Source organism: Lynx rufus, unplaced genomic scaffold (genome assembly GCF_022079265.1).
Source record: "Lynx rufus isolate CCGP_SWC_20201006 ecotype Redwood Valley unplaced genomic scaffold, mLynRuf1.p SCAF_6, whole genome shotgun sequence".
Taxonomy (NCBI): domain Eukaryota; kingdom Metazoa; phylum Chordata; class Mammalia; order Carnivora; family Felidae; genus Lynx; species Lynx rufus.
Window position 1 is genome coordinate 6124972 of NW_025814878.1, and position 13433 is coordinate 6138404.

General features: G+C 41.3%; 1 protein-coding gene across 1 annotated transcript in view; it reads left to right on the forward strand.

Annotated features, from left to right (window-relative positions):
* NOX3 (NADPH oxidase 3) overlaps positions 1-11801 on the forward strand; it is a 61775-nt gene extending 49974 nt beyond the window's left edge. Inside the window, exons 12-13 of the mRNA XM_047103319.1 lie at positions 1019-1143; positions 11675-11801. Coding sequence (XP_046959275.1) covers positions 1019-1143; positions 11675-11801 — 252 coding nt within the window. The remainder of the gene's footprint in view (positions 1-1018; positions 1144-11674) is intronic.
* Positions 11802-13433: the final 1632 nt, after the last annotated feature.

Consider the following 13433-nt stretch of genomic DNA (forward strand, 5'->3'; position numbering starts at 1 on the left):
TCCTGGAGTGGCTATTCCCAAACTCGATTCCAATGGGATCCCGGCCACCTGGAGTCAGACTTGCCTGATGGCAACCTCCTGCAGCCCGGGTTTCTGCGATTCTACCATTGTGGGCCATCCACCTACTGGCCCATTGGGGTGCCTCCATTGTTTTCTGTTCACCCACCCTATCTCGGGCTGCTTTCCTAGCCTGATGAGGCCAGCCTGGGAGGCCAGGTGTGCAGCAGGAACCTGGGGTAAGAGTTGAGCCTAGCACTTGTTAGCCAAACTGGTAAGGAGAAATCCTCAGTAGACGGTCCTGTGCCCCAGCCTCTTATTTATCGACCACTACTTACCCGATGCCTGGGTGCATCTAATTTGAAGATAACAGTTGGGCACAGAGCTCCAACCAATGCACTTGCTGTGCTTGGCCATCGTGGTCCATCTGCCAGACTCAGCACCCTCCCAGCATTGAGCCTGGATGGTACACTTCAAACTATCTCAACCCGGTAGGCGAATCTGATTGTCAGATCCAGCTTCTTCCTGGATATTTCCCATCATTTTAATCTGGAAGGGCCATTCTCAAATCCTGAGGTTTAATAAGTAAGTGAATGGGGACAGGGGTAGAGATTAATTTTTGAGAAGTTTGGCAGAAAAAAGGAAGTAGCTTAACGCTTGCTTTCCTTTACCCATATTTACTGTATCGCTCTCAGCCTTGCAAAGAAAAATCTTTCCAGGCTCACATTATTGCACATTGACCATGGCGAAGGCCCTGTGTTTCAGTAGCGCCCCAGGCAGAATACAAAGATAAATGAGATGTGATGCCTATCCCAAAATGCAAAAGCAGTGATTTCTGATAATAATGATAAGCATTTCCAGCCCCATGAAGAAATTTTTCGAGTATTACATCTGCAAAGGAACATAATTACCTGATCTTTAGTAGCACGTTTCCATGGGTTTTTTTGTTTGTTTGTTTGGTTTTGTTTGTTTGTTTGTTTGCTTCGGTAAGTGTCACCTGATAGCATAATTTTTCTTTTAGGCTGTTCACATAGCTTTACATTGGGATGCAAATACTGATGTGATCACGGGGTTAAAGCAGAAAACGTTCTATGGAAGACCTGACTGGAACCACGAGTTCCGGCAGATGGCCTACACCCATCCCAGGTAAGGCGCTCTCTTTCCTCTGCCTGTGGGAGCCTCGCAGGAGGTTGCTGCTCAAGTGGAAAAGTCTAGGGCACAGGCTGCTTCAGGCGCAGTAGTGGGCACCTTGGGCACCTTGTTTAGAGATAAACATCAACCTGAGAAATGGTGGTCATAGGGTTTCCCAGGAACCATGGACCTCTGCTTGACTGGCTTACAACATTTAAATATTAGCAATTGCGCTGAAATTTTTCCCACGTAAACTCAATTAAAGATGGTATTTCTTAAACTACCTACGTCTCGAAGAAATGTCCAGTGAACACGGTTGATCTCAACTTGCCCAACTGGAGAATTCACGTATGTCCAACTGTAAAATGCATCTCATGTGTTTAGCAAAGCAGACAAAAAATGTTATGAGACCAAGCAGAGATTTCCTATGGCGGTGAAAGACTCGGGATCTGGAGCCTGAGATCTTGGGTGTAAATCGTGGCTCTGCCATTATCACCTACTTAGTTGGACGGGTTATTTATCCTACCACGGACTTAGTCTCCTGTGTAAATTTCAACTACTAACAGTGCTTACCTCCCAGGCTTCCGTGAGGGTTAAGTGTGTGAAGACATGTAAAGCATCTAAGGGAGTGAATTCAGCAGTGTTAGCGGCTATCATAATCATCATCATTATTATATTATATACATATATATTATTATATATGTATGTATATATATGTATGTATATAAATATATATTATATATTTAACATATATTATATATAATATATAATATATATTAATTAATACTAATTAATATATTAATATTATAATATTAATAATTATAATTATAATAATATAAATATAATAATTATAATATAATTAATATTAATTATTAATACATATTATATTAACATGTTATATATTAATTGTAATATATAATATAATATAATATATATTATATATATAATAATATAATATATTATAATATATATAATACTATAATATATATTATAATATATATTATAATAAATAATATGTTATATTATATTATATTATATTATATTATATTATATTATTATCATTACGTAATAAAGTTCAATGTAGAGAAGGACAAGCATTTGCTCTGGGGCCACAAGATGGTAGTGAAGTCTCTGTTTTCTGATTCTAGAAGTTACTGGCTCTATGACCTTAGTAAACCATGGACAATACCATGTAGTCACAGTGTTTTTTTCAGAATTTAAAAAATATATAGCTTGGTAAAATGCAAAGCACTAATGCAAATAGTTATCATTGTTATTCTATGTCCCGTAAGTTGGTTTTTGTTTTGAATCCCCATCATCTATGGCTCTTGAAAGTCAGTATGTCTTCTAACTGTCTTTGTTTAAAGAGTAGTTTCCACATTTGAGGAAAGACCAAGGAAGTGAGAGAGTATGCCATGTAGCTAACTGGAAAAGAGCAGAAGGACAGCATGTGCCAAGACCCTGAGGCAGCAGACACTGTTCCTGGCATGATCCATGAGGCTAGTAAGGGTGGAATAGAGTAGGTAAGAAGAAGAGTAGCAGAAGGCATATAGGAGAGGTAACTGGGGGACTTTTACAGACCATTGTGAGGCTTTGGATTTTATTCTGAGAAGAGAAGTCACTTAAAGGTTTCAACAGAAGAGTGACATGATCTGTCTTATGTTTAATGAGATCACTTCTGGCTATTGTGAGAGAATAGATTATAAGTGCCCTCGGGGAGAAGAGGAGAGTCCCAGGAGGAGGTAAACAGAGGTAGTGGCTTGGATTAGGACAGAGCAGGTGCTGAGAGGCAGTTGGATGCTGGTATTTTGTGAAGGTAGAGCTGACATGGCTTGTTGATGGATTCGATGGGAGACTGGCATGACCCGAGCTGGAATGGAGTTACCCTTACTCATTCGGGGATGACTAAGAAAAGCAACTTTGAAAGCAAAGGGTGTCAAGAGTTCCTTTTTGTGCCATGTTAATTTGAGATCCCTATTGTACATCCAAGTGGAGATTTCAAGTAAGCAGGTGAATATGAGTCAGGAGTCAGAGGAATTCAGGCTGGAGATACGCACGTGGAGACGTCAGATGTGAACTGTGTTAGAGCCATGAAACTGGACGAGATGGACAAAGAAGCAAATTCAGAAGGACCAGAGTTCAAGGAACCGCCATATTTGGAGGAGAGGACAATATTTTCTCTGTGTACACGTCAGAGAGTTTAATATAAATTACTCTTAGCCATCAGATTAATCATGTCATTTACATCTTCTACACCCTGACCTTTCTTCTGTCCACTTTATCAGTATTGAGCCATGAAGAGTAAATTAAAATCTACTGGCGTCTCTCTGACTAACTCCTTGTTTCCATCTCTCCTTGCAGTTGTGGTCTTCTGTCATCAGGGTCATTGCCTCACGAAACCTTCTCTAATTCCCTAGAAGGTTTTCTGCCCTTTGGAATACTCTTCTGGTGAATATTATTCATCTTTTGGTCAGTGTGGTTGCTCTTTCTTACATTTTTTCTTATACTCTCTTTGTGCCAGAGCTGTTCCATTTTCTTTTTTTTTTATTAATTGTCACTGAATTTGTGAGACTTCCCCCAGACCAGCTGTTTGAAGAAGGTATGATAAGGAGGGGTGTGTGGAAGGGGTGACCATGTCCAACGTTCATAACCCATCCAGTTCAAACTCTGAGACCCCCAGCCGACCCTCTATACCCTGTGCCATGGCAGCCTGCCCTATAACCCCAGGCCCAAATCACTGCATCAGCCCAGGAAGGAGGCAGTGGGAACCTTCTCCTGACCTTGAATCGTGCTGAGAGTAAAAGATTTCCAACAAGGAAGGCAAGGAAAAGCTCAACCTTTAACTTCAGGGCTAAGGGAGAGAGGGAGGTGACCAACTGTGCAATCACTTCTACCCTCAGGCTTGGCCTCAGCTGACCAGTAAGAACCGGACAAGGCCACAGCAAGTGCTCTTGGGACTCTCCAGGCACCACTCCTGGAACCCACCAGCTCCATTTTATTACCTGCCTTGACTTTTGGCCTGACTCTTGGCCTACAATCCAGTTCCGGTGCCCCATCCTCGCTAAATGTGGTGCTTTGAACCCATCCCAGCTTCTGGAGCCTCAGAATCTGATTCCTTTGAGCTGCCTACTCAACGCCCAGTCCCCCCTCTCAGACCCCCAGCCTCCTCTGAGACCTGAAAATCACCACTTTTCATCTCATACCCACTGGGTACTTGTCCAGAGGCAAAGATTGGATCGTTTTATCTGTGGGCTTTTAAAAAGATTATAAGTAGAAAACTAACAAAATGTTACAAGGGCATATGTTACAATCATGACCAGATTTTTTTGGTTGGTATTTTCTCCTTTTGGAGAAAAACATCTATTCATTTGATAAATGTTCTACACTTTGTTTTCAATTATAGGATGAATGTTCCTACTTGCAGGCTTTTGACACAGACACATATATCTTTGCTTTGAGTTCTTATAGATAAGACCACTCCTTGTTATGATTGCCCCTTATTGACTTGTTACGTTGTATTTCTTTATTTTTGTTATACCTGAAGTTTGCGGCCCAGTGGGGAAGACCTTTCAAACCAAACCATTTAACTATCGCCCTTCCCTCAGAAAGGTGTGAGCCAGAAACAGCACCAGGAGACCAAGAGCAGAACTGAATTTGCACAAACTCTGCCCAAACAATTATGGCGGGCAGTGCTAGGAAGTGAGTCTGTCCAAGTGTCAGAGAGTGAGGAGTAGAAAACAATATGGAGACAGGAGAACCACGTACTTGGCACTTCTCTCGTTGCCCTTGGGAGGAGAGTGCTCGTTCCTTTTCAGAAGCTGTAATCAAAGTTTAGTGTGTAAATGTACTTAAAGCCCAGTTGAACTTTTCAGCACATGAGCTATGTAAACTCTTCCTGATGGTTGACTTCATCTCCCCCAGAGTAAAAGAGGCCACCTAAGGCCTTGTCACTGAATCAAGCCTCTACAGCACACTTCCCAGCCCCAAATTTTAAAAATAGTGTATTTGTAAGAGCCGTAGACACTAGAACACAACTTGTTATATCGCTTCAACTGTCAGTGTAATTAACATCAGACACACGTAGGCAAAGATCAATGATCATTTTTTCCCTGGAATGCCAGCTCCTCGGTCCAAGTCACCGGTAAAGAGCTTAGCACCCTCCTTCCAAAAGGCTTTTAAAATGACCTCCTTAAAATAATTTTGCTTTCTGCTGTGTAAAAGAAGATTTATGTTTAATGAAGCTTTTAATGAAGAAATCTCAGAAAGAGAATGCCAATAAAATCTAATTTTTAAACAAGAAAATCTAATTTTGAGAAGTATTTCAATATCCTGGCCTTTGTCCAGATAAAAATGAAACACACAATCCAATTATTGTTCCGCACAAAGGACAAAGTAACATTAATTTTCTTCAGGATGGTTATTAAAGAGATAAACAGTATGTTTTTCCTCGATTATGTCAAGGATATGTTTGTTCCCAAGCCTCGTTGGCTACTCTTACAAGACAGGCTTTTCCTGTCATTAGCTCATATCTTTTGGCAAAGATGGGTCAGGAAGAATTGGTGGATTTGTTAGTGGCCTCAGAAAAGGTTCTTTGTTCTTGAGGGCCTTTGAAGTAGGCTCTCAAGCATTTCTATTCATCAGCACGAAGCCAAGGATTCTTAGGGCTTACTCTTTTAAAAACATTTACCTGTTCACTCAAAGCTGGAGTTCATTCTGGTTCTAAGAAGAAGGAGTTAAATCAAAAGAAGAAAGGGAAGAGGGGCAAAAATGTTTTTTTACAGAACGTGAAAAACAGCACCAAAAATAAAGCTTGGAGGGAAGCAGATCAAAGAGAATAGTGCAAGCTCCAAAGGAACCAGAAAATTGCAAAAATAACAGTAATAGAGAAACAAATTGATGGGCACCAAAATGAATACAAATAAGGAAGAGGGAGGAAAAAATTAAAAAGACATCAAAGACCGAAAGTAGAAAATGCGAAAGTGCATTCTATTGTTTTTTACCTGCAATGAATTTTTGTAATTTTGTCAGCTGTATTACAGAACACAAGCATAGTTTCAGAAGAAGAGCAACAACTAATACGTGGATGTATAGAAAGGAAACCTTTGATTGATGTGCCCAAACTCATAGGCATGTGACACTTGTATCCACTGCTTAAGCTGGACAAGCACAGAAAAGCACTTCAACCACAAACCGATGAAAACCATTCTCCCAACTAAAATAGGGTTTGTTAATTAAACATGTGCATTGAGGGGCGCCTGGGTGGCTCAGTCAGTTAAGCGACGGACTTCAGCTCAGGTCACGATCTCACAGTCCGTGAGTTCGAGCCCCGCGACGGGCTCTGTGCTGACAGCTCAGAACCTGGAGCCTGCTTCGGATTCTGTGTCTCCCTCTCTCTCTGCCTTTCCCCTGCTCATGCTCTGTCTCTCTCTGTCTCAAAAATAAGTAAAATGCATTAAAATTTTTCTTTAAAAACACATGCATTGATAGTCATGTCTTAGTAATCTATAGAAATGTGTCTCACAAAAATGGAAGCTGTATGTCAATTTTTGTAAACATTCTCAATATGTTCCCAAGCTTTAACAAATATTCAGAAAATCGGGGAATCGTTTCCAAGAAGGTACAGAGAATGAAAATAAATATATCTTTGCCGCATCTAGCTACTTTTTTGATAAACACACATTGTGCGCATACTAAACCGTCTGGGTTTCTGGACCACTCGTTTTTTAATTAATTGGGTAAAATGATTTTCCATAAGACTTCACTCTTTGCTCTTCCATTTCACATCGTATTTATCGTTTGCCACTTTTGGCTTATCCGCGGATAACTCCCCGTGCCATGGAGATGTAGAACTTTATGTAATTAATCATCATAAAAACTTTGGAGATTCGGCCATTTCTTCGTAACTTGAGTAGAAGTGTTTCTCTTATCTGGAAGGAATAAATAAAGGGCAAAAGAGCACTACCGTTTGTTAGAACTGTTCAATCCAGCCCAACGATAAATAAAGAAAGGTGCCGACTTACCATATGATTGGGAGATTCTAATCCATATTGCACAAATGTATTTTAGCCCACCCATTGTTTTCAGAACTGTAAAAATACCTTTAGACTAAATTGAGTAAATGTGTCCATCTGGAACCACATTTGCTTGTGTGCACACTCTCCAATTCTCATTTGTACATGCATATGTGCAAAATGTTTTTAAATGATATTTTTAAGAAATTAACATTCTGATTATAGCATACAGGGCCCTCTATCTAATAGGATATTCTAAACATTCATTGTATGACTAAAATGTTCAGAATACCCAAAGGAAGAGGCTTCAGTGGAAATCCCACTCATGATAAATTATAGCTTGATGAGAAGAGTAAAGCCACCATTAACTTATGACTGGGATGTTGTTAGCATATTTCAGTCGTACCTTCCCACCAGAGGACATCCAGCCATATAGTCAAGTGAAGATTCAGTGGAAATCACTGGCTTTACTCTATTCGAGGTAGTAAAGATTAGGGAGGGGGGTGAGCGCAAGTGGATCTGTCATTCTGCAAAGTGTCTTTGATGACGTTGCCTCGAAAATCATTACATATGACGAATATATTAGGATATTTCTGGATGAAGGTGTATATACTGTAGTGTTTTATCTGGAAGGGTTGGCAGAAAAATGGCTCCACCCTTCCCTGGAATCCAATGCTACGAGACGACTACTTTTATCTTTTATTTCACTTTCTGCTTGACCATGGCCATCCTCAAGGGCAGCAACTTGATCTGTGCTCCGCAGAGCTGGGCACAGGAGCCAGCATCAGCAAGAGAAGGGACGAAGAGAAGGTTGTGGAAGCTGGGACCGAATTCCTAGCTCTTTCCAAAGAAAACGGAGCTGGTGGGAACAGCAAGTCAGTTCTCAGCAGTGAGCAAGCACCGTTAGGGACCTTCGTAGCTCCTGATGAACCACCGAGTAATTAGGATGCGGAGAAAAGTAACAGAGCAGGCTGCTACAAATCAACCGGGAGATGGGTTTTCAAAAAAGCTGGCCAACACAATTATCGTCTGTGGTTGTGAAAAGAAGGTGTTGTAGAAAATATAATTACACAATGAATCATTTGGAGGAATTTCTAGTGAAAAACACTCACGAGGAAAGATTAACCAGAAGTCGTGTCCATTGTCTGATACCAAGTTTGTAGCCTTCCTTGTCTTCTTCCTAAGCCTCCATAAATCCACGGGAAGCTTCTGTTTATCGATTTTATTTGCAGAATGCACTCAGGGTATAAAGTAGTTTGATTTTTTTTAAATGGGGTTTAGGGTCTGCCCCTACAGGGTTATAACTTACCAAGCATAAAAGCCAACACATAAAAACAAACATACAATTTAAAGAGAGGAGGGCTCAAGGCAGCAGAACCTGGGAAGCCAGCAAGACGGTGGGATTACTCCCAGGCACACCCACGCTCCCATTTATCTGCTGAGCAGAAATCTCCTGGTGGGTGACATTTTGGATGCCTTTCATGCATGGCGTCGCTGAACTGTTTTTGAAAAATGCATCAACCCCACAGAAAAGAGCACAATGGTTATTTAGCAAATAAGAGGGGGACAGAAGGATTTTCTTTACTGTTTATCAGAGCTAAAAATAATACTGCTAATGTTAACCATCCTTGCAGCTCGTGTAAAATTTGTCCTTTTCGCATCAAAGTCAGCAGCCCAGACTGATGGATGCCGCTAATGTTGTCCTGGATCCAACCCCTCATTCATGTGCAAGTTCCACAGCTTGCAGGCTGTAAACTGGAGAATAATGCCTTGTGTTTTTATACTTCTTTTACGGAGAATCTCTCTCCCTTTTTTTTTTTTAATTCTAAGCAATAGGGGGTAATTAAACTTTATAGAAGAATTTTTTCTTTACCAACCCCATTAGGGTTCTGTCGCACTTGTCCATTGCCTCCTAAAAGAAAAAACAAACAAAAAAAAAATACTGCCACATCTGTGCCTGAACCACTTTGTGCGGCTTCTCGGCTCTGATTCACACAGTGTGCATTCGTGACCAGAAATCTCCATACTTGAAACCACAAAATGCCGAGGAGGGTAAGCACGGCAAGCGCAAGACTGTCATGTGTGGGGACAGTGACGCACAGAGTGTTAGTGAAGGGCTGGCCGTTCTGCCTCAGCAGAAGGCAGATAATGAGTGGCCTTTGTGAGACTTTTTGGCGACTGCATAACCATGACGGCTCCATGAATACAGAAGAGTGTGTACTTAGCTGTGCAGAGTAATAGCTATAACTTCAAAAGAGGCAGCATTGCTGTGAACTGCTGGGGACACCAGTGGTACACCTGGCCACTGGCAATCAGAATCCTTTGAAATGGAGTCTTAAAGGCAGAGCATCAAAGGGTGTCCTCGGGACCTGCAAACAGTCACTGTGGCTGCAAACGAAAGGGCAATGTTAGCCTGTTGGGAATGGGCCAGTGGGCAATCTCTTTGGTGACGCCTCCATGGACAGAAAAATATCACCACCCATAACAGAGCCTTTGAACCTAGATGCAAGGATACCTCTGGGCATCAGACACAAAGCCAAGCTGTGACTCCTCGCCGGAAAGAGTTTTGCCTGACCCACCTATCGTTCAAAATGTGTCACTCCAGAATTCAAACAACCCAGGGCTGGAGCGCCGATCCAGGAAGACTGTCATCATCGTTGGGATAACAGTCCACATCACCTCTTCTGTTCAGCTCTGCGGAGCCAACCCAGACACCCGTAATGACGACGGTCACAGCGTAAGCTGTTACTGAAGTTCACCTTGTGCCAAGCATGGGGTGGAAGGCTGGATCTGCCGTGTCTTGTCTGATCCCCTCCGAGGTTCTAGGAGCTACGTGTCATAATGCACCCCATTTCACAGATCAGGAAATGGGCTTTGAGGAGATAATGTGCCCAAGTCCCCTCAGCAGCAAAGTGGTGGAACCAAGAGCGTTCTTAACCAGTGCCTTCAATTCCCACAAATACTGTAAAGTTGCTTCATTAAGTCATAAACTTGTATTTCTCAGTGGAAAATATTTTCTAAAAAGGCACTTTCTTAAATGTAGCCATGGGAATAATGCCTTCAAAAATACTACTTAGATATTTTAAACATATTGTCATTTACAAATGAGTCCACTTGATAAGTTCCTTTGAAGCTAGAGTTTGAAATGTAATTGAACCATCAATTTCTACCATGGTTATTACGGTCCTGGAATGCATAATTAAAATGTGGATTGGTCACATGGCAGAGAAGCATGTTAACATACAAGCTAAGGAGAACAAGGCTATAGGCAAGCTTCCCAACAAAAGGCAGCTATGAAGAAGGAGAGGTATTCACTGGGCTGGACCTAGAGCCCCAGGAATTTCTCCAAGCCAGTGTTTCTCAAAGTGTGGCTCATGGGAACATGTGCTTCGGGATTACCTGGGGGCTTTGCTCAAAATGCATTCCTTGGATTCAAACCTGGGAATCTGTGTTTTAACAATCTGCCTAGGTGATTTTATGCAAAGTACGAGAACTTTTGCTTTAGACTCAAGTAACTAATTCAACTTGTGCCAGAGACTGGAAAAATGCTACAAGGTGCAGAACATTGGAAGACAAAGGAAAACATGGCCCATAAGTCCCTAGAGAGACTGTCTGCACCTGACTTTCAGAGACAACCTGAATCCTTGCACCAGTGGGTTGTTTGTCTACAAGCAAAGCTGGCAGTCATGGTTCCAAGGGATCTGAACAACCCCGGGACGGCCACTATATGCAAAATACCTCTTCAACACAGTTTTCTGAAATGCCGGGACTAGAGATGATGACTTTTGGGTGACTCCATTTTCAACAATGCCTCTTCTTCCTTTCCGATTCTTCTCTTTGGCCTTTTTTGAAAACCAAAGGCATCCCAACAGCAGAAATAAACTAAGTTGCTATCACTTTAGCATAAATCTTATTATCTATAAAAAGGCAGGGCTGAACAAGATATTCATAATAACTAACACTTCTAAAACCTTTTTGAATGCACTATCCCATTTTGTTCTTAAGAAAACATGCGATGTAGCCATTAGCCTCTTTGTTTTACGCATGCAGAGACTGGAATCCAGGGTCTTACCCAAGACCGTGCAGGTGATAATCAACAGAGCTCAATACTCAACAAATGTGTGTTTCCTACTATATGCCAAGCAGTATTCCAGGCTCTGGGATGACAGTGATGAGTGAAGCCGAGCAGGCCCCTCGCATTCCAGCCACGGATCCAGGAGGAGGTCAATCAGGGTCACCTGACCAGAAATCCAAGAGACAGCACCTCTGTTATTGATGCCCTCTCCCCAGTCAGCAGGGCCCTGCTAGTCAAAGCCTCTTGGTTCCAGCCTGTGTGACTTAGGGTCTAACAAGATTCTGGAAACTGTGGGGAAGCATGGTACCGAGAGTAGGAAAGAGATCTAAGGAAAAGGAAGTGAGCGGAGAAAAGGAAAGTCACAACCCCAACCACTTCCCTAATTGTGTCGGTCCATCGTAGTTTCTGGCCAGGCTTGCCTCTGCATAACACACTCTTTCCTTGTTTTACCCTACTACAGCAGCAACATCGGTGTGTTCTTCTGTGGACCCAAGGCTCTCTCCAAGACGCTTCAAAGGATGTGCCGCTTATATTCCTCAGCCGACCCCAGGGGGGTCCATTTTTATTACCACAAAGAAAGCTTCTAGACTTCGGAGAAAAAATTCCATGTATCATATACGTGGCTACAATCACATAGGTCAGTGCTCAGGAAATGTTTCCTGTAAAGGGCTGTATAGTAATTATTTTAGATTCTACAGACCATACGATCTCAGTAACAACTACTCTACTCTGCCATTCGAATGCATCAAAATAGCCACAAACAGTACGTCAAGGTATGGGCATGGCTGTGTTCCAATAAAACTTTATTTATGGGCATTGAAGTAGAATTTTATGTAAGTCCCTTTTGTCATGGAACCTTCTTTTGATTTGTTTCTAATGATTTAAAAATGTAAAAGTCATTCTTAGCTCATGGGCTGTCCCCAAATCAGATGATGTTCCAGGTTTGGCCTGCAGGTGGTAAGCTTGCTGACCCCTGATAGACATCATTGTTCTCAAACTTGTTTTCATGTTCAGCAGTGCATCCAATATGGAGACTGATATGGCTGCCTGGCTCAGAGTCTCCTTTAGAAGTTGTTTCATATTTCTGTCACCCTGATGGCAGAGACATCTGCCTTGTATCCAAACGTGATCTTTTCTGCTTAATCTTAAGCTTCTTTGTGCTTTCTTTTCATCCTCTATAGACCTGAGAAATCACCAATGGGGGTTACCTTTCACGAAAACCCTTTATATCTTGAAAGTGATAAAATCATCTCTTACCTATCCCTTTTCTAGTCCAAACAATACTAAATTCTTAACCTTTCAGCCTAGGATATATATTCTAGTCCTTCAATCATTCTTGGTGCTCTTCTTCAAATCTGTTTCCATTCCTTCACATCCTTTTAAAATGTGTTGCCTAAAATGAGACATAATATTCTAATAGATACATGACTAGTATTGGGGGGAAAAGTGATTTTTTCAGATCTCATGTGCCATGCTTTTCAATACAACTAAATTCTATATTTGCCTCTCTTTCCTTCCTTCCATATTTCTTTCTGATTCTCTTTTAATCCAGACTTTTCATGCGGATTCTCTCTTTAATGCGGACTTTTTTTTCTTTCTCTTTTTTCTTTTTTCTTTGTAAGTAAGCTCTACACCGAACCTGGGGCTTGAACTCACAACCCTGAGATCAAGAGTCACATGCTCTACCAACTGAGCCAGTCAGGGGCCCCTACTGTCACATTTTGATCTATGATCATCTTGACACTCAAGCCCCAACTCAACTTCTGCCCCACAAATATACTGGGAATTTCTTCTTAATTGTATACTCCCACTGAGGCAATCTATTTTTACCATGCAGCTATTTTCCCCCCAAAATGTTCCCAAAGTATTCCCCACATCTTACAGTTTTCTCTAGTAGTATTGATTAATCTTTTAGAATTTTTCTAATATTTCAAGATTGTTTTGAAGTTCAGCCCCAGATAATAATACTAGTATTTAGCTTCATGATATCCACAAATTTAATTAGCAAAATCTCAAATCTTTTGTTTAGGTTTTCAACCAAATTATTGAATCCAAAGAACTCCACCATGAATTCTTGCAACTACCTGACAATATGAGTTCCCAGTTGGGAAGAGGTTAATGATAACTAGCCATTGAGAATTGTACGCAACATCATACTCTCTTAGTTTATAATTAACATGTCATACACAACAGAACAAAAACATTTCTTGAAGTTAAAA